The 24,256-nt window shown below is 36.6% G+C and overlaps 1 protein-coding gene across 1 annotated transcript in view; it reads left to right on the top strand.

The window, feature by feature from the left end:
• COL19A1 (collagen type XIX alpha 1 chain) overlaps window positions 1-24,256 on the top strand; it is a 341,639-nt gene that overhangs the window by 11,449 nt on the left and 305,934 nt on the right. The window contains exons 2-3 of the mRNA XM_058669675.1: window positions 555-629; window positions 2,452-2,551. Coding sequence (XP_058525658.1) covers window positions 555-629; window positions 2,452-2,551 — 175 coding nt within the window. The remainder of the gene's footprint in view (window positions 1-554; window positions 630-2,451; window positions 2,552-24,256) is intronic.

The following is a 24,256-nucleotide window of genomic DNA, read 5'->3' as shown; positions in this document are numbered from 1 at the left end:
TAAAATCATTGTTCTAACTGTATAGTTCATTTATCATTAAATGCTTTCACACATGAATGCTTTTTATCTCTTTTCAATCACAGGCCACTTTTGTGTGCAGAATGCTTTCTTGTTATGTGTTTTTACTTATCTTAATCACTTTTGTTTGATTTAAGAGTTGAATATAACTTGACAACAAAACCTAACAATTGTTCTAAAATATAGTAGTAACTTATTACCGGTTAGATTATGCTTTGCATACTGAAGTTTAATGATGACGTTCAAGCTAGCTAATTTCGTAATGTCAGGTATATAGCAATGTGAGAATGTTATTTAATAGTGATAATATCAAACACTAAATATTCATGGGTACCAGGCTGTACTCAAAGCACTTTTTTACTTGATCATATGTATTCCTGCTCAGGATGTCACTGATGTATTTATCTTCATTTTGAGGAAATTTGATAAAATGTTTTTTTTATTTCTGCTTTTATCTTAAGTTGCTAAGTCTGTGTGATTCAAATTTGATAGAAATTGAATTTAATATTATCTATGCCTTATTTTTTTTAACACAGAAAAAAAATGTCCTTTACTAAGAACAGAGGGACATCACTTTATGCAAGACAACAGGAATAAGCTTGAAGCCTCAGGTAATCGTTACAGTTCTTTGCGAATTAGAATTTTGTACAAAATTATGAAAAGCTGTGTGATGTAGCTCACTGTTGGTAGTTGCAATAATTGGAAGTCATAGCATCAGCATAAAAATTGGAAGTAGATGATGAGATGCTGAGATTGGAGTTCTACATTATTTAATCAATAAGACCTAACATTTTGAGACAAAAAAATTTGTTTGAAGTTATATCCACAGGAGATAACTTGGGGAGAAAAAAGTCATGTTTATCATTTTGGTGCAACATTCCTCTTTCTCCTCTGCTTTCTCCATTTTTCCATTTCTCCCTCTAACTACCCATCCTTCCTCTCCTCCACTCCATTCTTGTTTTTCTCCTCTCTACCTCTCACCCCATTACTGCCTCCTTCTCTGTATCGTCCTCTCCTCTTTGCTTTCCTACACTCTCTCTCTCTTCCCACCCCATCCCCACACATTTTCTGTCTGACATTTATAGTCATAAAATACATGTTGTGCTTCAAGTTTTTTTTATTAAATTTATCCATTAATTACATTGTGTTGTAATTTCATAGGAACTGGGATTCTCCCCACACCTCCCCACACCCTCCCCCCATGGTGGGTTCCTCCACCTTGTTGCTTAACCATAGTTCAAATTCAGTTGAGATCCCTCTTTGCAAGCACATGCCAAGCATAGAGTCCCACATCTTATAGTCCACTCAAGTCCAACTACTTATTGGGGAGACCCTCTCTGGTCTGATGGCAGAGCCAGCAGAGTGTCATCCCGATCAAATAAAAGCACTAACCCTAGATGTTGGTAGGCATTTAAGAAAGGAACCCACAGGTAAAATATCTTTCTTGTGGTGGCATTGGGAAGCTGCATATTAACACCCCCATCTGCAGCACTGCCCCTCCTCCCATATGAGCATGGCTTCAAGGCCTGGCTGCTCCACTTCCAAACCAATTCCCTGCTAATGTGCCTGATGAAGCAGTGGAAAATGGTTCAACTGCTTGGTCTCTGCATCCATGTGGGAGACTCAGATTGAGTTCCCGATTCCAGGCAGTGGCCTGGACCAGATCTAACAATTGCAGCCGTTTGGGCAGTGAACCAATGCATAAAAGTGCTCTTGTGCGCGCGCTCTCTCTCTCTCTCTCTCTCTCTCTCTCTCTTCCCCTCTCCCTCTTACCCCTCCCTTTTCTCCCTTTCCCCCCATCCGTGTTAATTACCCATATATCTCTTTTTCAAAAAATCTAACTCTAAATCATTTCAAAGCATATTCCTACAACAGTATGCATTTCCCCCTTTAGGCAATTGTATCTTTTTTGTTTATTCTTTTTTCTTTTAAATACCTTATTTATATAAGATGAACCAATTTCACATATTTCACAATACAGATTCAGGAGCACAGTAATACTTCCCATTCCATATGCCCTTATCCTCCCCTCTTTTTCTTTTACATTTTTACGATTTAATACATACTTTCAGTTTACTCTGGAATCAGACTTAGTACTCCATTGAATAAAGAATTCAACAAATAGCAAATAGAAAAAAAAGTCACCACTGTTCCTCAAAAGTATAGAATAAGGCTGTAAACAATAAGGAAATCTTGTAAATTTTTCCTCCTTTCTTCTAAATCTTCAAAAGAGAAAAATACAGTAAAAAAATTCTGTTTATCCCAAACAGTAGAATTTTTTTGGAAATGTCAGTCTATAGTTGAGGACAACAAAAAGTCCTGTTTTCAAATAAGTATTTCTGAAAGTTTAGTAAAAATTTTAAAAAAGTTTAGCAAAGCTATTGGGAAATATTTGTCTATTTTATTTATTTATTTGTTTATTTCATTTTACAGGTTTTGATCTAGGTGAGAGCTTTTCTCTGAGACGAGCATTTTGTGAAGGTGATAAAACCTGTTTCAAATTGGGAACTGCACTTCTTATTAAAGATACTATGTAAGTCAAATGATCTTTTTTGTAATAGTACTATGTAAACTCTTGTCTGTAGAGATTCCAAAAAACTTGCTTAGAATTAAAAGGAAAAAAACTTTTGATTATGTCCTTCTCATCTTACGGTAAATATGTGTTTCTGTACTTTTTGCAAACAAGATATTTGCAATCTGGTCTTTTTTTTCTATAGTGTGATATATTTACATGCACAGAAACAGGTATAATCTTTAGAAAATAGTAATTAAACACATTTTTGAAGTTTACATTTAAAGCAGAGATAACCAATATTGGATTTAAAATGTGAAACTAAAACAGAAACCACCATGTAGACTAAGAAGCAAGACTAATTTTATTGTATGTCTTTATTCTGCTTCATGATAAATTAACAGAAACTAAGCCCTTAGATATTCACCTTACATGTTGCACAAAATACACAATAAAGCAAATTTTGATCTTGAAATTCACTTTAAATGTATTTTTACCAAAGTTCTGCTTTGTTTTACCTTTCTTTATTCTGATACTCAGAGGATTACAAAAAAGTCACTTGCCATCTAAATATTGACAGTTGGTCAGCAACTATTCAAGGCATTGATAGTTTTACATGTGATTTTCAATAATTCAAAACTGAATTGATTGTAATTCAGAAAACTGAGTCACTAGCAAAGCAGGTAATACATATGGTCATGATCTCTATTCCTTCAGTCCAAGGCAAACATTCTCCTGTATGAAGAATCTACAATGAAAAAAGCATCTACATTCTGTTTGGTTTAATCTCTAACATGGAATTTTTTACTCCCTTCTGGTTGGACTAGAGAATATTGTCACTTCCTGATAGATATACTAACAGTTAAGTGGCAAAGTTGTTGATATATCAATATTTGAATTGCCAGAGGAAAATAGCATGTATTAGCTTATTGCCTATTCCCAGGTGCTTTGGATAAACAAGTTAATAAATTGTTTTTTCTCTTGAAATTTTTAAACTGCTTATTTTGTGATGCTTCAGATGCTTTTAGTTTAATGACGTGGCTTTCAAAATTAAAGTGCTCATGCATTAATAAGAAGCGGAGTGTTAAAGAAGAGAATAATTTGACACTGGGGAATAGGTGGGGCACTTTGGATATAACTGTATGTACCTATGCTACGTTGGGCAGCTATTATGTGCTTTCATGAACTGACATTAACTTCCCCAGGACATGGGGCTGGCATAAGGTTGGTGGGTAAACAATCTGCCTACCATAGCATCATCCTATAGGGGCACCAGTTGGGGATCTCAGCTGCTCCACCTCTGGTCCATCTGCCTATCACAGGCCTGAGAAAGCAGTGGAGGATGGCTCAACTGTTTGTCTTCCCACCCATGTGGGAGATCCTGATTAAACTCCTGGCTCCTGGCTTTGGCCTGGTCTAATGCTGGTCATGTGGCCTTCTTGGGAATGAACCAGTTGAGGAAAGATTTCCCCCTAACCCTTGGCTGTTTCTCTGTCTCTCCTCTTTAACTACAACTTTCAAATTAAATAAATAAATAAATGATCTGAAACAACCCCCAGGACACAATAGTTACATGTTTGTAATCGGACATTTTTAAAGAAATGCCAAAGATGCTATACTATTAACTACAATAGCTAGCATTAGGAAGATAATACATTCTGTTCCAAAAAGTAAAATGTATTTATCTCTACCTTTCTGTCCATCAATGCCCCCATAATTCTGAACAAATGACAGAGGACTGGAATTAAAATGTTAAAAGTTCCTTGGGTCTTTAAGAAGACACACATCACATTTAGACAACGCTTTTCCCTGTGAAGTCCAGGTTATTCAGAATTTATTTTCTGACATTAGGCTCTACATCACTGCTCAATCCTTGGGAATCAATGAAAATGAATTCTCTGGCTCTGTGGAGAGCAGAATCCTGCCACCTGCACTACAGGAAACTGGAGGGTGTCTGGTTAAGCTGAAGAACGAGTGTCAAGTAGCTTGGTTCATCTCTTCTTACATTTCCCTCAGTGAGCCAAGTATGCTAGGATGCTTCTCTTGCATGATGCCGTTTTGATTTTTCAATGAGACTGGAGTAAAGTTGCAGCTATTTCTGTATTTGTAAATAAGCTGCCTTGCAGAGTCAGCATGGGAAAAGACAGATGCTATTTTATATGGAAAAGGAGGTTGCATTCCGTGCCTGAGCTTGTTTGTACAGTTCAGGCATATTCCAGATGAAATTCATGAAGGGGGAGCTCTAATGAATGTGTTGATGAGATACCTATTGGGCTTACTCAATGATCTAAGCTAAGCCCAACAGGGGATTCCTGAAGGCTATTCTTTAGGACCCCTTTACCATAAACATCATACACATAGAGGTGGCACAGGTTCAGCAGTCATTGGTTTGTTTTACATTGATATTGGAGGCGTTAAAGATTCTTAGTGGCATTGTAGCTAGTTTTCTATAATGATGTTATAAAAGAAATTATTCTTGACTGCTTCTATCCATAAATATTCTTGGTTATGTGAAAGAAATAATTACTTTTACGGGTATTGAGAGCTGTACCCCAGAAGAGTATACATACATTATTTTAAATTGTGTTGTGCTGCTGCCCAGGCTAAATTGGTGAAATCTGAAAAGAATAACCTAACCCACACCCACATCCACAGTTACCCACACACACCTGGATCACCTTATTTTCTTGGCATGATATGGCCCCTATTAAACTTTTATGATTTTTTAAAAATATGTATTTGAAAGCCTAAGTTAGAAAAAAAAGGAGGGTGGAGGTGCCGATCTCATTCTCCAGATGGCCACCACAGCCAGCTTTGGGCCATGTCGGAATCTGAAGCTTCTTCCAGGTTTCCACTTGGACTGTCTTCTGCTGCTTCTCAATGACACATTAAACAGAGAGCTGAATCAAAAGTGGAGCAGCTGGAATATAAGCTGTGCCTGCACTGCAGGCAGCTTTTTGCTTGCTATGCCACAATACCAGCCTTTATTAGTTGATTTTATAGAAACTTATGTCAAGTTAATACATCTTTATTGTGAACACTTTAGAAGAGTTGATGATTGGAATTCCCATATACTATTGACTCACAAGGGGTCATGTGCCTTTAGCTGGACTGGTCAATGAGGGAATCAGTTGCAAAAAGAGTAAATGTGCCTACTGACTATTAATTCAAGTATACTGAAGTTTAATCTCCAAGGCTCTTGATTCTAGTGGTAGTCTAGAATTCGGTGTTAAGGAAGGTAGAGGCCATTCAGTGTTCAGCATGTTAAGGTGCCAAAATCGATATGTCAAAGAAAAAGGGAAAGGAAGAATGCTTATGTGGGCTTCAATCCTATAGCCTTTGTGACACAGGATAGATCTTGTAAACCCAGGGCTTTTGCAATAGAAGCAGTTTCTAAAAATGAGAGGAAATGAAGCTTATATGAGAAAAAATAATCAATGCTAATTAAACTTCATGAGATTGGATAATGGAGCTAGACACAGTGGTATAACCAGAAGAGTTGCTTATCCTTTCTCACAAATAAATCTGAGGGAATGAAGAAGTCAGTTCTTTCTCCTCCACTCCCTCCTGATAGAATTACTGCTTGCTTTATGGAAGCAGATAGCTTTTCATAGAAAAAAAAAGATATAGATGTTAGGAGTTAGAAAATTCTAACTTATGTTTATACCTTATAAACTTAGTAATCCTCAGTAAAAAGGAAACATTTTATAGTTTTGGAAAATAATGTTCTGTAGGAGTCTTGGCTACTGTTGAGTGGTTTATCTCTCAGGCATGTAATTCAGCATGGACCTCTGTTACTTTATTATTATAAATAACTTCTATTGCTATAAAACTGCAACATACAGGGAAGTTATTTATCATTGTTCGGGGTTATTTTCATAAGATACTTACAGAAATGGAATTATTACTTCATTTTAAGGACCTTCATGGTATATTTCCAATTATATATTCCATTGTATCTTTCCATCTGTTCTGAATGCTTTATCTTCAGTTTTAGGTATTATTACATAAAAAATTGTATTTTGATTTTTAAATTAAAGGTCATGCTATTGCCAGAAGTTTATTTTATATTCCTAAAGTTTGTCACTTAATTGAAGGTAATGTGATCTGGAGTTTATCATTCTATTCAACAAGCTTTTGCTCAGCATCACAATGGAATGGACATTTTCCTATGTTCTGGACTTACGTTAGTGAAAGGAAGTTGGTCTCATCTTTCTTCTTGGGACCTGCTAGAGTGCAAGGAAAAGCTTTTGCTTACTACCCTCTTGCCTTGACTTGAGAAGAAAGTGAGACATATTGCCTTGTGTCACTCTAACTTCAACTGTATGACTCAAATCTCATCTTCTACTATTGATAACAAATCTTCCTTAAACATCAGATACAAGGCTATTTTTCAGTATTTCCATTCCTTCATTCATGAGGTCCTATTTTTAAACTCATGTTTCATTTTTATTGTTATTCTTTGGGTTCGCCTCAAGTTCTCAAAGCCAGTAACATTCTGAGGTTCAAAACTAAGTTTAGCACTATAATACTGAAATTTCTAATTGCTGGGCATTTTTAGAAGGATTTTTCACAATTGCACTAAGCCATGAAGAAGGATTATTTATGCATCCCCTGGGTTTTCATTTGGGGCATGCTTTTGTTTTGTAGATAGGAAGTTTTCTATATAAGGACATGCAACTTAGTTAGAAAGTTGCCCAGCTGTTTTTATGAGTTTGACTGACTGTTACACATAATTCTTTATGTCATCACTGTACTCCCTTAATTATAGTTTGGCATACCAAGAATGTGAAGGGAATCATAAGGTCATGCATTCTTATAGTGAAAAGGAAAGCCTGTTACAAGTACCAGATTACTGAGTTTTTCAAATGCAATTTAGTAAAATTACATATAATAAATAGAACAGAATATTCACATCAACTTAAAGATTTTAAGACTGGGAAGGTTTATTTCTCTTCAAAAATTTTATTTCAAAGGTTAAGTTACAGAATCAGAGGGAGAGATGTCGAAAGATAACTTTCATTCACTGTCTAAAAAATGGCTGCAATGATTTGGACTGGACAGGCCAAAGACAGAAGCTTGGGACTCCATCTGGCTTTTCTACATGGGTAGCAGGAGTACAAATACTACAAATACCTTTCCCAGGCATATTAGCAGGGAGCTGGATCAAAGGTAGAGCAGCCTAGACTCCAAGTGGCACTCTGTGAAATGCCAACATGGCATGCAGTGACTCGACTTCATGTACCACCATGCTCGTCCCAGAACTGTTTCCCAGTAGTTACAGAACATATCTAATTTTTTTCTCTAGAAAATTCATAGATGTGGAATGTGCTAGTTGTGTATTTCTTCATATAAATATAGCTACTAAAAGGTAACACAAAGTTTTATCAGGTCTATATTTTCATTTGCCTGTTTTGGAAATGCTTAATATTATTAGCATTAAATTTTGTTTTATTAATTACATTGCATTATGTGACAGTTTCATAGGCTCTCCCCATGCCCTTCCCCCATGGTGGATTCTTCCACCTTATTGCAGTATTACAGTTCAAATTCAGTCAAGATTCTTTCTTTGCAAACATATACCAAGCATAGAGTCCAGCATCTTATTGTCCAGATAAGTTGAACAGCTTCTTGGGGAGACCATCTCTGGTCTGAAGGTAGAGCTGGCAGAATATCATCCCAATCAATTAAGAGTCCCAACATAACATCAACAATAATTTACAACATTATGGAATTGACATGGTTTTGAGTAACCAGTATGTTAAAAAAAATGCAAGTTCTTAGCCACATCCTGTGATTAGCTCATTGATAATTCACTTTTAGTTTATATACAGAACCGGCTGCTATATACCTTAAAATGGCTATAGGATACTATTCAGATGTCTCGTGTCTATTTTCATTTTAGTATTTAGCCGTTTGTAGTGTTGAAGCATAATTTTGCTGAACTTGGCGGATTTTAGGGTAGTCTAAACTGACTTATAACTCTAACAAGACATTTGTCGACAATTAAGGTGCAGAACATTTTTTAGGAGGGGTGTGCGGAGAAATCTTCAATACCATGGTGAGGAGTAACCAATCTTTGTGTCCCACCTAGTGAGGTATGAGCCAATCCACGCTAGCTCTTTCCTGTCTGATTCTAAGTTTTACTTGTTGTTTGTCTATTTATTCTAGGTTTTTTTTTTAGTTTGTATGTTTGTTTGTTTTGAGGGGTTTTTGGAGCGTTCCCGATGGTCATTGCAAGAGAGGGTGGGGGTCCAGAGCCGGAACCAGGCCAGGACCAGAGAAAGCTCCCCTCCCTGGTCCCGAAGGACATTTATTGTTCTTCGGTTTCTGCGGACTGCTCAGGGCTTCTGGTTGTCGTTCCGATGACGGTTTCTGCGAGGCAGGATTTGGACTTCTTCCATCCCCTGCGAAAGCTCCGGCTGGGGGTGGGTGAGCTCAGAGTACTCGGCCTCCGAGGGCATCCAATTCCCTGTGGCCTCCTTGGCAGTTGGGATATAGTCCTTGTTGCTCGTATTGATAGTTCGTGGTGAGGATCTGGGAGTCTTCATGGTTGGGATCTGAGCCTCCTCCTGTCCACCTATTAGCATTAAATTTAACTCTTTTTAGTTTGAATGTGATTTTTTTCTTTTGAAGATTTTATATAGTCCAATTTTGTTTGGACAAAGTTGTTTGGACATATGTTCAAATATGGTCAATATTTGAACATATGTAGATAGATTTTGTAACATTCCTATCACTTCGTTAAAGGTTTCCATCTTGGGCTTGAATATTTGTTCTACTACCTTGACAGAAATTATTGTGTTTTTAAAAAATACAAAACCTTTTAAAGTTTAGTATCTATGAAGAGCAGTAGAAAATATTTTTGTAAAATTAAAGTATTTTTTGTTTCATATGAGTAATAGGGAAGCCATAATGGATTTTTGTTCAAGAACCTAAAGTTCTTACTGTAAAACAATTATGCTTTTGTTAATACACTCAAATAGTATATTCTAAACAATTAAATTACCAAAAAACAACTCACATAAAAGTAAATGAAAGAAAGAAGCTGCAATTGACTTATAAACTTACCCATTTTATAGCCTAAAATATAGGTAACTTTCTAAAGAGAAGAAAGGTTTACATTTATGAAGATAAAAGGGTAGTTTCTATTTGTCTTGCTGAAAATCAAGAGAAGATGCGAGAGTTGGCTCACTCAGTAATAGTAAATAGCTAGAAGAAGTAAGTGTAAGATGGCACTTTCTCACAGGAGAAAGATAAAAAACAAACTTAATTACTGTTCAAAGCACATAGTTAATGCTTTAAATGTTCAGAGTAGGACAAAATCTTTTATAATTTGGGTGATGGGAGAAAATAAAACTTGGAAATTATGGGGTTTGAGCTAGAACTGGAAGACTGAAAGGAATATTGAAAATCAAAGGTGGATCAGATTTTAGGGAGATGGAAGACATTCCAGGTAAGGGAATGCCATAAACCACAACCCAGGATCCCAGAAGGAAAGATATAGACATTTCATAGACACTATTTTGTGAGGTAATTCCTGCAAAAATGTTCACAGATACAATTTATATATAACTCAACTTATGCAAACTCAACTACTTTTGCTCTCACTGCAGCTTCCCAGGGTGTGCATTAGCAGTATTCTGCAGTCTGAAAATGACCTGGGACCTTGAACCCAGACGCTTTGATATGGGTTGTAGGTGTCCCAAGCAGCATTTCAACTGTTGTGCCAAATACACAGCAGATAAAGACAGTCTGTGTGGCCATTTGAAATAGAGTAGATACTGCTTGTAGAGTATTCTGTGACCATTACCTTCTTTGGATTATTGCCTACCTCACAACCTCCATTCTTTGGGTGAGGTAGATAATTACTGATATTTTTAAGCATAACAGTTTTTCCTATCTCCATCATGGAGACTGTGTGATCTCCATACTATGTATGATTCTGGATACAGAGTAATACTTAGTATATGCTAATTGGATTCAGATAGTCTTAGGTTTAGTCATTAAAGGACTTTTGAGCTTTAATGATAGGTCATATAGTTATTTGCGTATTTTAGACGACAAAGAATTTTTCACCAGCCCATCAAAAGAACACGATGTCTTATTTCTCAATGCTCAATCAGATCTTTGCACTGTAGAGAAATTCACGATAAAGTGCATGTAAGTTTTCAGTATTGATAAGTAAAATGTTTCTTATAGTACCACTATAAACTAGTGAAGTGCTTTGAACCCTCATTGTACTTGGCATTACAGTGACCGCTGTGATAGATACTGAATTACCATTGTATAAATGTAGAAACTAGAGATACTGAAATAAAGTAATTCCCTTAACATTTAAAAAAATAATAAATGGAATAGTTGGGTCTAGAACTTGAATCTTCTATCTCCGAATCCAGAATAATTTGTTGTTTTTATTATGACTGATTACATGCAAGTTATCTTACATTAAATATCTGTATGCTATTTGAGAGTAATGAGGTACAAATTGAATAATCAACACGAGTCAATGTCATCATGCAGTAATAAAATTAAGTTCTATTTTGCTGATTGGACCAATTTCATGACATTAATCTACCTCAATTATTGGATTATATGTTAGAATTTTCTCCCTAATCTTCATCCAGTGAATCAAGTCCTGTAAAGGACAGCCAAGCTTTTGCTTGCTGATGGTTACTCAGTGTTTCTGTGAAATATGTACTGTAGCTCAGAATATACAAAGAAAGCAGGCAGATAAGCACATGTTTAAGTCATCTTTAATTGGGTCCACAAAAATTCTATGAGGGCTAATTACTTATTAAGCTGGTTGCAAATATACTTTTCCATAACGGTTTAAAGCTATGAACAGATAATCTTGACTTAAATATATGAATTAGCCAGAGACTTGATGTCAGAAATGCATGATGCTTTGTTATATACTAATGTTTTAGAATAATTTTGTGACAAGTTGAGAGATTTGTTTTCTAGTTTGAAATGACTATTTTATAAAGTAGTATTGAATAGTCTAATTCAAAAGCATGAAAAATAGGATGTGATTATTGCTTCAGTAACAAACCTTAAAATATATTAGGAATAATTGTGCCAGGTAGGAAATAGTTAATTCTCATCACTTCAATTCTTCTAACTTGGCCGCAAGTACTAATCAGAAGATTAACATGATAGAATAAAAACTGGTCATGTTATTTCATGTAAGTTTGATGTATGGTTGGTCTGTCTATACATATATGACGGATGTAAGTTTGCTATAGTTTGTCTATATAGTTTATATATACAAGTTTTGTATAGTTTGTCCAATTAGTCAGTACTTATATTTCCCAAAGTATGCTTGTTGCTATTTACGTAATATTTTCATAGTTTGAAACTAAAAGAATGAAATATACAGTGATTTTGATTCAATCTTTGAACTGAGGCTTTGGTGAAAATTCTCTAACTTGGAAGAGATCCCTGTTCAGTGGAAAATTTAATTAATGTGGACACAGGTGTTAGTGTGCAGAATTAACATCTGGCTGGTTAAATACGAGATTGAATTGACCAGATGTTTTGTTGCCAAATTATTCCTCTTATTTGAGCCATCTCAACTTCCTCTCAGAGTTTCTGTGCTTCAGCTGTCTTGTCTAGAGGGTGACCCTCCTGCTTTCAAAGGTTAACCCTTCACTTGTGCTGCTAATCCTCTCCTTGCCAGCCTCCTCTAAGACCTTGATCCACCATGATCCGCTTGCTCTTGTGTCTTCAGCTCCTCTCTACAGAATCCTGTGTCCTAGTCCACAAATATACTTAGTCTTTACATTTAGAAACATTTTTCTTTGCATTTCCCTTTTAACTTACAGCCTTCTCAAAGAAATGTTATTGACCACTTTGCTTTCCTCACAAATCCCTAATCCATTCATGATTGACTAGGACTTCTTGAACATTGTGAAAAACTCTTTTTGAAAGTTGCTGGCAAAAGACAAGCATTTGACCTAGGGGCTAAGATTCTGGGTTAACACTGCCACATTCCATATGAATGTGTCTGGATTTCCGCTTCCTGCTAATGAAGAGCTTAGGAGATAGCAGTGAGGCCTCTAATGAGTGGATTCTTGCCACCATGTGAGAGAGTTCACTTGACCTCTTGGCTGATGATTTTTGACTTCTGCCCAATCCTGTCTATCAGTCATTTGGAAAGAACCAGCAGAGGGGGCACATCTCTTTTTCTCTCTCTAGCTCCCCCTGCCACTACCCCTCCTCCCGTCAGCCTCTCTCCCTCTTCTCATTTTCTTCCTTTCATGTAAAGATAGTTTGGCAGTATTGTGGCTCAGCAGTTTTACTGTTGCTATGGAGTGGCACAGATGCCACATCACATATTGAAAACTGTTGGCTTGAGTCTAGTTTCTCTGCTTCTTATCCACCTTCCTGCTGATGCAACTTGGGAGACACTGGAAGATGGCCTGAGTGCCTGGGATGAATCTACCCATGTGGGAGAATCAGATGGACTTCCAGACTCTGGGCTTCAGCCTGTTCCAACTGCAGTTGCTGTGGACATTTGTAAAGTGAATCTACAGATAAAACCTCTCTCTGTTGGGGCCAGCATTGACGCATAGTGGGTAAAGGTAAAACTTCAGGTGCTGGCATTCTATCTGGTTGCCAGTTCATGTCCCAGAAAGTCCTCTTCTGATTCAGCTTCTTGCTGATTGCATGGTAAAAGCAGTGGAGGATGGTTCAAGGGTTTGGGCCCCTCCTACTCATGGGAAACCTGGAGGAAGCCCTGATTCCGGGCTTTGGGCAGCTCTTGACATTGTGACCATTTGGGAAATGAACCAGGAGATGGGTGATCTCTCTCTGTCTAGCTCTCTAGTTCTTTTTCTCACTCGGTGCAATTCTTCAAAAGTTGCTGGTGACCACTCTCCTGTCTCCAGTATCAAAACAGCCTTTCTGAGCCCATTTCCATTTACCCGTTAAAGCATGTCTACCCACTCTGCCCATGGAAATCCTCTGTAGTTCACTAAGTTTCATGTACATCCTATCATCTATACATAACCTTTGCTGATGTACTTGGAGATATATATTTACACACACACATATACATATCCACTAGAATACATATATATATCCACACACACATATATGTATATATGTGCATATATAGTTTTAACACAATTTTTTCATCTCATTTTGTATAATCTAAGTGTTCCTTGTTTTCCATACTATGTCGATTCAAATGATACCATATAAATGCCAATATCTAAGTTATTATTATTCCTAGTTTCTACCTACACAGCTGTAGGAGCTCAGCTCTCTCTTAAAGGCTACCTTGGTTATTTCTGTGAGCACTGAAGGTGTCACTCACATTCATGTTGAAAAGCATGTTTTATTTCTTATCAGTGCATAACACTGTTGCCTCTAAGGGGGTTCCTTTTGTAGAAATACTGCTCCACAAGGCCCAGATAGCTTCTAACCATGGCTGCTAATCCTCAGTGTTCAGGTGTTGAACTTGCCTGGTAGCTTATAGCTGAGTGTTTTCTTTGTGTGTTGCTTTGATAGGTGGTGGCTCAGCTACAGTGTCATTCTCTGACTGTCTCCTGGACACTAATACTACCTCCTGCTCTGGCATAGAGCCTCACAGAATGTTTCTTGAATATAGTTTCATGAATCCCTGCCTCCGTTTTCTTTGTGAGGCTGAAAACCTAGGAGATGTGGATTCTAGACACTCCTCTCTATTGTCTGTGTGTCTGTCTTTGCTAATCTGTGATAATAAAATACCATCCTTTTTGCCTAAGAAGGTTATATTAAAAAAAATCACATTTTGTCACTGTTGATTCTAAATTCAGTGTTGAGAATGGTAGAAAAAGAAATTGTAAGATGTTTCTTTTAATTCCTGAATGATGAATTTTCACTGAAAATTTAAGGGAGAACAAAAGACATGGTCCATACTATAGAGCTACTTCTTTTTTAAAAAAGAGATTATCAGTTAGCTATTATGGAATATAGTAATTTTTTAGATATATGAAGAAGTCCGAAATTTTTATGGAAAAACAAACTTCAAAGTTTATTTTGACACAAAATGCTTGAAATCCATGCTGAGATTTTAAAAAAATATTCGTTCTTATAAACTGATCATTCATATGCATGGATTTTAAATGACTTTGTAGCCAAATAAATTTATCTTTAATCTCATCTGCCATGAACTTTTGAAATACTCTGATAGATGATCATGTCTTGGGAGAACCTGAGAAACCAGGAGAAGCCTCACAGAGGAAGGAAAAAGTTGAGTCTTAAAAATAGGAATTTTCTAGATGGCCCCCAAGAACTGAGTGTTACGGGTATTAGAGTATTACAGTGTTTTAAAGGTCAAAAGAGATGATAAATCCTCTGACTGATAAACACCCATGGGGAGAAGGTCTGGTGGTAGATGTGGGCTATTCTGAAAGGCCAAATGCTGCTTTGAGGGGTTGGAACTTTATATCGAAAATGAAGGTGTGGGAAACAGAGCATCACACTGCAGAAAAAAACAGCAGAGTATATGCCATTGGGAAAAGCAGAGCTGTAGGGTCTGAGACCTCCAAAACTGCTGTAGAAGCAGGAGAGGGGTGCGGTTCGGATTTAAGAGGACTCCTGTGGGCTGCAATATGGCTTATCTTTCTTGGGTGGAAGACACCTGAAAAAATTTTAGCTTCAGAGGGTCCCATTTCTGAAGAGTAGCATCCCTAGTTTACCCCAGGCTTTGCCACCTAAGGTCATCTCATCAGAGGGCTTTGAATAGAAAGTCATCTACAATGCCAGAGAACAAGTGCTTACTAGAACCCGTGTGAGATTAGTAGAGAGTCATCCAAGCTTTGTTTTCCCATTAACAACCTATCTCTCTGAATCCCCTCAACAAACACAAAAAGGCTAAGATTTCAGAGTCTCAGTTGAACTCAAACATCATCCAGCCTGGGAGGATGGCATTTCAACAAACCCTCCAGGCCCCACTAGGCAAATTGCTTGTAATGTGACAGGTGATGGTGGATGTCAGCTGGGAGAGAAATGAGTGACTATAAACGCCAAGCATCTCTCACTTCACTCCCAGGAAATGTAACTCATATCATATTTCTCTTCCTGGAAGATATTCAGCAAGTCAGAGGCCCCATTGATACTTGTAAATACGGAAGTGCTTCATAAACTCTGCCTCACACTTATTCCAAATGGAAGAGTTAAGTTGGAAGCAAGTTCTTAATATTTAAAAATAGATATTTTTCCATTTAGCCATTTCATTTTAAAAGCAAAAAATAAATAAAGGTTGCTCTTATTAAACATGATCTGGAAAACTTACTGCAAGTTCACCAAAATAGCACTTGAACAACAACAAAAAATCTTGGCTTCAAGGCTAGTACTGTGAATTAGCAGAAAAATTACTTCAGGAACCACTATAATCTGCAATTAAACATTTTGAACACTGAGTGTATATATTGCACTCAATTTTTGAACTCATTTACAAAATTTTTTTTCAAATAACAATTTCGTCTTGATTTTTGAATTTAGGAACACAGCTTGTGGAAGTTGGATGAGAAGTCGTGAGATCCACTTCCTATCTCTCTCTGTATTTCACTTACATCACTTTAATGATTCGTTTTATTGTTTGAAAGACACAGAGTGAAGTGCAAGATTTTCCATGTGCTGCTTGACTCTATATGTTACTTCAGTGTCTGGGACTGGGTCAACCTAACATCCGGAACCAGGAGCTCGGGGTCTCCCGCATGGATGGCAGGAACTGAAGTACTTCAGCCATCATCTGTGCTCTCCAAGCATGTTAGCAGGGAATTGGATCAGTAGAGTAGCCAGAACGCAGACCAGCACTGCCTGTGGATGTGGCCATTTTCAGGGGCAACCTAACGTTTGTATGTGTAACAGAGAGGACTTATTTGCTACATAACAAACTATGACTCTTTTAGGAATATTGAGCAGCTTTATCAACTTAGATTTTTCTATACAATGAAATTGCCAATCGTATTAACAAGTAAACCCATTTTTTAGCTTCATTATACTCTTTATTTTCTTGACAGGAAACCACCAGCATATATTCAGAGAACAAAAAAAACACACTATCAACTCTCTATTTCTAGCTTTCCATAAAAACCGTTGTATCCAAAAGCATTTGCATATATATTAGAAACAATTTTTTTTTTAAATTTCTGGTTTTTTGGGGGTGGGCCATGCTTTTCTTGCTCAGCACCTGAAAGGAAGACCCAGGTGAAACTTACTCCTGTCAGGTCCTCCTTATTGATTGCTCATTAGCTTGACAGCCAGAAATGCCCTGTATTTGTTCAGTTGACAATTTCTGCTGAGAGACGAGACATGTTAGCTTTATTATGTGAACTGCATCTGTACTCATGTCAGGCAGTGATTTCCCAACTCAGGAAGTGAATGAGATGGAAGTTTGCGCTGACCTAGGAAAGCAGTTATCTCAGTCCATCTAAACAGATCTTTCCCTGTTTGACTTGACACATTTATGTTGACATTTTAAATAAGTGCATATATTTTTCATCACTCTACTATTGATGTTCTTGCTGAGATATTAAAATCCCAGTGTATTACTTATCTCCAGTAAGGTAAACACACCTTTCTTATTACACAGTAATTTATGTATGTGCATATACCATTCTCATTCTTATTACCTTCTTAAATTACACTCATTTTTAAAAAAAATTCTTGATGAAAACTCCTATTTTTTTTTGTAATAACTCAGGCATCGAGAGAAAAAACTCCCAATTGATTTTCACCTTCTTTAGTGTGTGTATCTTTCCTGAAATCCAATAGAAAGTAATCCCTTTAATATTTTAAAGATATTACTGTGTGTTTTGCAATACTTCCTGATCTGTGCTCAAAATATCATTAGGGGAAGGAACTGTAATTGCCTCTCAGGCTCCTGGTCACCTAGGATTGCAAATGTCATAATGAACAGCTTGAAGCCCAAAATATGATTTATTATTGCTTTTAATATTATAGCGATTTTATTTCTTAATGTTTTATATCTGTTTTAATCCTCCACCATAATAGTAAAAATGTCTTTTCTTCCTCATATTCCCAAAAGATTACTTTCAAGTTACATCAGTAATGATGAGGGAAACTTTATTCTTAACCCAGAGGATGCAAGCAACTTGATATACTGGAAAAAACTGACCTTATAATTAAGTCATGAATTCAAGTTCAATTTTGACCTCTATCTGGGACAGCGACAGATTGACTACATTCAGTGGGTTGAGTTTCTCATTTGTGAAGTGAGATGGTTGCTCTGAATTAAGAGCATGCTTCCTTTCAGGTTGAGGGGTGTAGAAATATAGAAAATTTAGGTGTAGTTTTGTTTTTTTTTTGTTTTTTTTTTTTTTTTTTTATATGTGTGACACTAACGTTTCGAGCCCTGAGCAACCTCTGCTGAAAGACCCTTCTGGAAGACCTTGGGGTTTTAAAATCAGCCTTGCCTGATTTTAAAGGATCGTTTAATTTTGATCTAGCCTCTAGACATTGGGAAATACATTTTGAAAGTGAGAGATGAATCACTTTGATTCTTGGATTTTTCACTTCAAACTTTTTCATCAACTTGCTTTACAATCACATATGACTTGGTCCTTCTTTGTGCTGTTTTCCTGCCAAGTGTCATGCAACCTGTTTTCACAGAGCTTCAATTTTAACTCAGGCAAATGGAGGTAGATTTCTAGCGGAACACTTTCACTGTGAATTTTCCATGGATGAAACTTTTCATTACTGCTGAACTTGCCAGGTAGTTCTCTAGATGCTTGGTTTGCAGCCACCAAACAAGTAGGATGCATTGTTTTCTTCGAGATGTAGCAAATAACATTTAAACCAGCAAGTTTTAGAAATTAAGGAAGTTACAAGCCTGTGAAGAAAAGTAAACAATGTAATGTGTGATATAGTGAATGGGGGGAGGGCAGCTTAAGTCCTTTCCTTGCATATGACAGAGGAGAGACCTGCATGGTGAGAAGTAGGCAGAAGCCCTTGGGATGCAGGTTCCAGAAAGGCTGAGCTGCAAGGACAAAGGCTCGAGGCGTTGCTGAACCTTGTGTGTTCAATGCACAAAATTCAGATGATTGTGACTGGATTTGGATGCTTCACAGAGACTGAAATGGATATGTCAGACAGGTTAGATCATATCAGGTGTTCGGGCCATGATTAGGGTTGCATTTTATACTAGGAACCACCGCATGTTTATACAGGACAGTAAGAGAGAAGCCTGGTCTGATTTAAAGGATCATTGCAGCTACTGTGTGCAGACCAGATTACAGGGGACGAGCAAAAGAGGTCAATCAGAACACCGTAACAAAAGTCCTGGGGAGACCTGGCACAATTTGGAGTGGAGTGGGGGTCCTGGGAATGAGGAGAGATGTGCAGAATCTGAATCTCTTGTGGTGATAGAACTGGTATGACTTCAAAACAGGTTGGAGAGTAAAGGAAAGGCAAAGGTCAATGTGATTCTAGTGATTTGATAGGAGTGCCAGGATGAGAGGTTATGTCTTTCATTGAAATGCAGCATATTTGTCAAGTGGCGTGTTTGATTGCATAGCCAAAGATTCCAACTTCAGTTATTTAACTAGAGATGTCTTTAGCCTCCATATGGAAATGCACAGAGTCCAAAGATCAGCATGAAAAAGAAAATAAACAACTCATTTGGTTTTCATCTTCTCTTGGCATCCTTCCTTTCTGGAACAAACTCTTCAGGTGATAGTTGCTGCTTAGGGCTCAGAGCCATGCCAGCTCACGTTCGTCTGCCTAACTCAGAATGCTTCTTATTCCTGACTTATTCTTCCAGCTCTCTGGCTTCCTTACTAAAACCCTCTTGCCTTGTAGCAGTTCTGTCTGTACTTTCCAAAATGATAATAAGTTTTCAGATAATTTGTTAGTATAATTTGTTAGTGACTGGAATTTGGGGATCCTTCTTACGTTAATAGATTTTTGTGGTTTATAAAAATAGGTATTGAGAGGAAGAAAGTTCTAGTACATGCCTATTAGGTATTTTGAGCTATTAATGGAAGTATTTCATATGTGTAGAGAATAACAGTATCTTCAGAAATTTCTGAAATTGTACCGTGTGTACAAAACTTCTTGGATGTGTAATCTTTAATAGAAATTATACACATTCAGTGATTAAAATATTTTCTCCATTTCATGACAAGATCTTTCCTGTAACATACAAATATTTTAAACTTTAACATTTTCTTTATATTTCCTAGTTATTTTAAATAAATTCTTACCAGGAAAAGATTGTTCATTAATCAAATGCAAAAGAAAATCTAGAGACTGCGGTTCATGTGGAATTTGGGCAACTAAACCCTTCTTAGAAATGTCATTGAATTCCTTCATGGTTAATAGTATGTTATTTATGATTCTATATCAATATTTTTCAATTATCTAAGATTATGGAGAAAATATTGAACTAATTTTTAACCTTGAAGTTTTTTTATCTTAATGTTCTAGTAATTTATTCATGCACTCATTATGAAGTCTATCAGTGGAAGTTAGAGACCTTTCAGTTCCTACAATGTAAAACAGCATCATCTTTTAGTCCCCTTATCAATTTTTAAAGAATTGGTCTTACCCTAGTGTTGAAGGATATGGCCTTTTTTTTGAGGCCTGGGGGAGGTATGTGTGAGTTTTCCCTTCTGTCCTTAAGAACATAGCATTAACTTACAGATCATTTTAGATTGAGTGGTTTTATTCCCCAAGTGAAATAGTTGTAGTTTTTATTTAATTATTATTAACAGAATAAATGCTTATTACAAAACTTGAGATAGTAGAGAAAATATAAAGAAGTAGATTTAAAATCTCAATTTCAACAGCTAGGAAGAAATATTACAAGGTTATGATTGTATGAAATGAAGTCACAGAGTCACTGCTTCTGGTCTCAGAGCTGGACACTGCCTCCTGCTGTAAGTGGGTACATACAGGGAGCCTCATTTTTGTTCCTTTGATACTTCCCCTACATTTTGATACCAGTTCCTACTACTTTATAACAGAGGCATACTAGACATAGTGATCAATTGAAAACCAGATTTCTGTAACATTGAGGCAAATTACAACTTCAAAAGGGTCAGAGATGTATGAACTGTGAGACTTTTGAGACACCCCACACTACATCTTGGATTAGCCCGGCATGTGGTGGCCGATGTGGAACACGATCTGTAGGCTGCATGTTTCCCTGGGCACCTATGGTAATTGGGAATGGTATTAGCTTTCCATGACATTTACTTAGTCATATTTTTAAAATATTGATTTTATGTCAGACATTTTATTTGGTATGCTTGTGCTGTACTTGTCCATGAAAATTTAAATGCCTTTTATTTATGTGTAAAAGAAAGACAATGAAAAATAAGATTTATGACACTTAAATTTCACTGAGTCTAGGAGCTTCAAATGTGAGTTAATATTATTGTATTTGGATGTATTTTCCATTTATAACACCAGGCTAGACACAGTGTATACAAATGTAGGGGATGGAAAAACCACATTGAAGTTTAAAAAAAATACTATGTATTTGAAAGGTAGAACAATGAGGAAGGAATGAGGGATAAGATTTATTGAAGGATTAGGAATGAAGCAAAGGATGGAAAAAATCAAATGACAACAGCCAGATGTGAAATGGACCGAAGTCAGTAGGCAGAAACTCCATCCATTTCTCCCACATGGGTACAGGGGCCCAAGGTACCTGAGACATATTCCACTGTCTTCTGAGACTTATTAGCAGGAAACTACTTCTCAAGATGAGCAGGTGGGATTTGAACCATTGCTCTGTTGGCATGGCTCTGCCAGAATGCTGGCTACCCCTGTGAAAATTTGTAACTCAGTTATGAGGGTCCTTCAACAAATTCATAAAAAATATGGAATGTAATGATAAATTTGCTTTGTGGAAAAGAATTTTTGAAATATATAGATTTTTTGCATTCTATTAATTTTTCATGAAATTTATGGAGACTGCTTGAATACATGGATGTAACATTTTTGTACCAAAACTGAATTTATATTTCCATTCCATTTTCTATGAAGTTCTCTGTAGTACTGCCACGTTTATGAATGAGCAAGTAGGGATCAATATTTTTCTTAATGGGTTTGTAACTGAATAAGTAACAGATAAGATTTCTTGTAGGAAATTACACTCCATTCAAAAGTATTTAAGTATGGATATCTTAGACATAGCAGGCTGTCACTGTGTCTCTCTGGTAACAGACTAGTAACCCAATATGGCCTGTTTTATAATAGAAACTTTGGCAGGACCCAGGGAGATTTTGTGTGTCATATTAACTGTGTGTGCTTCTGTAGTCTGGACAAGAGGCATAATTTATAACTGTAATATTTTTAACATTTCATTTTTAAACTATAGTAATTTTTCTTCAAAAATATAATCAAGGCAAATGATTTGGTCTTGAAAATAAGAGTTTTTGAAAAAGAAATACAATGTTCACAACGATTTTTAAGCATTAAAACCAAAAATTTTTATGTAAATGTATTTCAATGTATATTTTAGGTCCAGTTGTATTAGTATTGATAATAGTTTGGTTTATATTTGACTCAGAAGAAATACACAAAATATTTTTAATTAGATAAAATTATTGAAAATAATTATATTTTTGTTTAGGAAGCATTATAGTGTCCCTCAAAATTGTGCCTTTATTTCATTTGTTTATTTATTCATTGAAATAGTTTTAGAGTACCCTGTGGGTGATGCAAATACACATTTGATGTCCTTGAGAGCTTTTTCAATAACAGATATGATATGTGTCTGTATAATCACAGTATTAAATAGAAAATATGAGAAAATGTATTTTCATCATTTTTTGACACTGTCACGAACTTCTATAAAGCACCCAGTGTCTAAAAATTTGGAGTTTTTTTGTGGAGGATTCAGAATATATTTTGTTTAAAAAGCAATGTAAACAAGGGAAGCATTTATTCTAAAAAAGCATTGCATCTCAGAGAAGCTGGATTTGGGGCATTTTAACATGTCTTGTTCGTGTCCTCTCTCACCAACACAATAGGATGAAAAGCTGGCAGCTCCAGCATCGCTGAAAAAACTAACTGCCTAGCCAACACTGTGTGAGGAAGAAGGGGATTGCAGTGTGTTATAAGCCCCTTCTACAGAGAATTCCCATTAGTTTATACTGGTGGTTCTTTGGAAACCCCTGCTTACAGTTTGTCTTTATTTCATTGGTAAGAGCTTCCTCAGTGAGAAAAGCCTTTCCTTTTGGATATCAGTTGTAGGCATCAGTGCCAATTACTTAACATTGCAGCTGCCCATGGCAGTAATCACTAGTGGAGAATCCAAGGCACTATCTGAAAAAAAACTGCAAAGGAAAAGCCTGGAGTAGGAGATGCCTACTGAGGCCACCTGAAAGCCATGACATCCTTGGGGAAATCCAGACACTTGTTTGCACTGAACAATGTGGAAGCTCAAGAAAGACCTGAAAAGTCCTGAAGCTCTTCCTTCTGGCCAACTTTGAAGCTCTGACAAAGCAGAATGTGACAGCTTAGTATAGCTGTACACTGCCAGCTCAAGCATTCAAGATGCTCTCAGTAGGCACTGGGTTGCTTATAGGTAAAAGGCATATGGCTGATCATTTGTTGGCTGCTAAGCAGAAATTCCAGTGGTCACACATAACAAAGAATACACACTTGGTAGAATTTATTCAGGACTGTGACTAAGCAGTAACAACACAAATGTCAGCAGCAGAACCCTGACCAGTAGGGGAAGACGCAGAAAATGCCAAGCTGTACATAAAGAAGCTATTTCTGAGGAAGTCAAAACATTTGGCTTATGTGATAAAGACTTTATAAATCAGTTATTTAAAATGCATCAAAGTAGTTAATGGGAACAATAATACACTAAAGGAAAGTATTAAAATGTTGTTTCACCAAATAGAGAAAGATTATCAACAGTTGCAAATTACTGTCAGGATAAAATACAAATATTAGAATTAGAAGGAAGATGATGGCTTGAGTGGTTTGATTCCTTCCATCCACATAGGAGATCTAGATTGAGTTCCCAGCACCTGACTTCAGCAAAGCCCAGCGCTGACTATTTCAAAGCATGTGGGAATCGAACCAGCACATGCATGGTCTTTTCTTTTGCCCTGTTTCTGTCTCTCAACCTTACAAATAAATGCTTTTTAAATACAGGGAAAATTCCTTTAATGAGTAGTTTAGAATGAAGTTAAGGGAGAGGGGGAGCGTAGAGGCAAGGGAATCAGTGCAATATGAATGCTTCTTTTCTGGTGAGAATTAAAGGTAAGCAGAACTAAGGTGGTGACTGTGGGAGGACCAAAGAAATACATTGCACAGGACAAGAACATAATAAGTAAAGTGTGCATACTTTATTAAATGATGGAATAATGGGGTCCAGAAACCAATGAAAGAGACAAGAATGATTCCAGAGTTTCCAGAGTAAATGAATAGGAAAATGATGTTACTAGCAGATTTTAGGAATGTGGAAGTGAAAACGCTGAAGTATTTTGGCATATCCTTTTGATCTGTTTAATAATATCCTATGTGAGAAATTCTAGCGTACCTTGACTCTTGTACTAAACAGTGAATCCTTTAGGAAGAGTCACAAAATATTGCAGTGTGGGTTTAAGGTTTGGTACATATGCTAAACGTGGAGCTACAGACTTGGGTATCACCCATGAAAGAGATGACATTGAAGTAAGATGAAATCATGAACAGAGAATTGGATTGGGGAAAGAATAAACGCTGCAGTTGTGTTTTAGTGAA

This window comes from Ochotona princeps, chromosome 1 (assembly GCF_030435755.1).
Source record: "Ochotona princeps isolate mOchPri1 chromosome 1, mOchPri1.hap1, whole genome shotgun sequence".
Classification (NCBI taxonomy): Eukaryota; Metazoa; Chordata; class Mammalia; order Lagomorpha; family Ochotonidae; genus Ochotona; species Ochotona princeps.
This window is presented reverse-complemented; position numbering and strand designations above follow the sequence as displayed.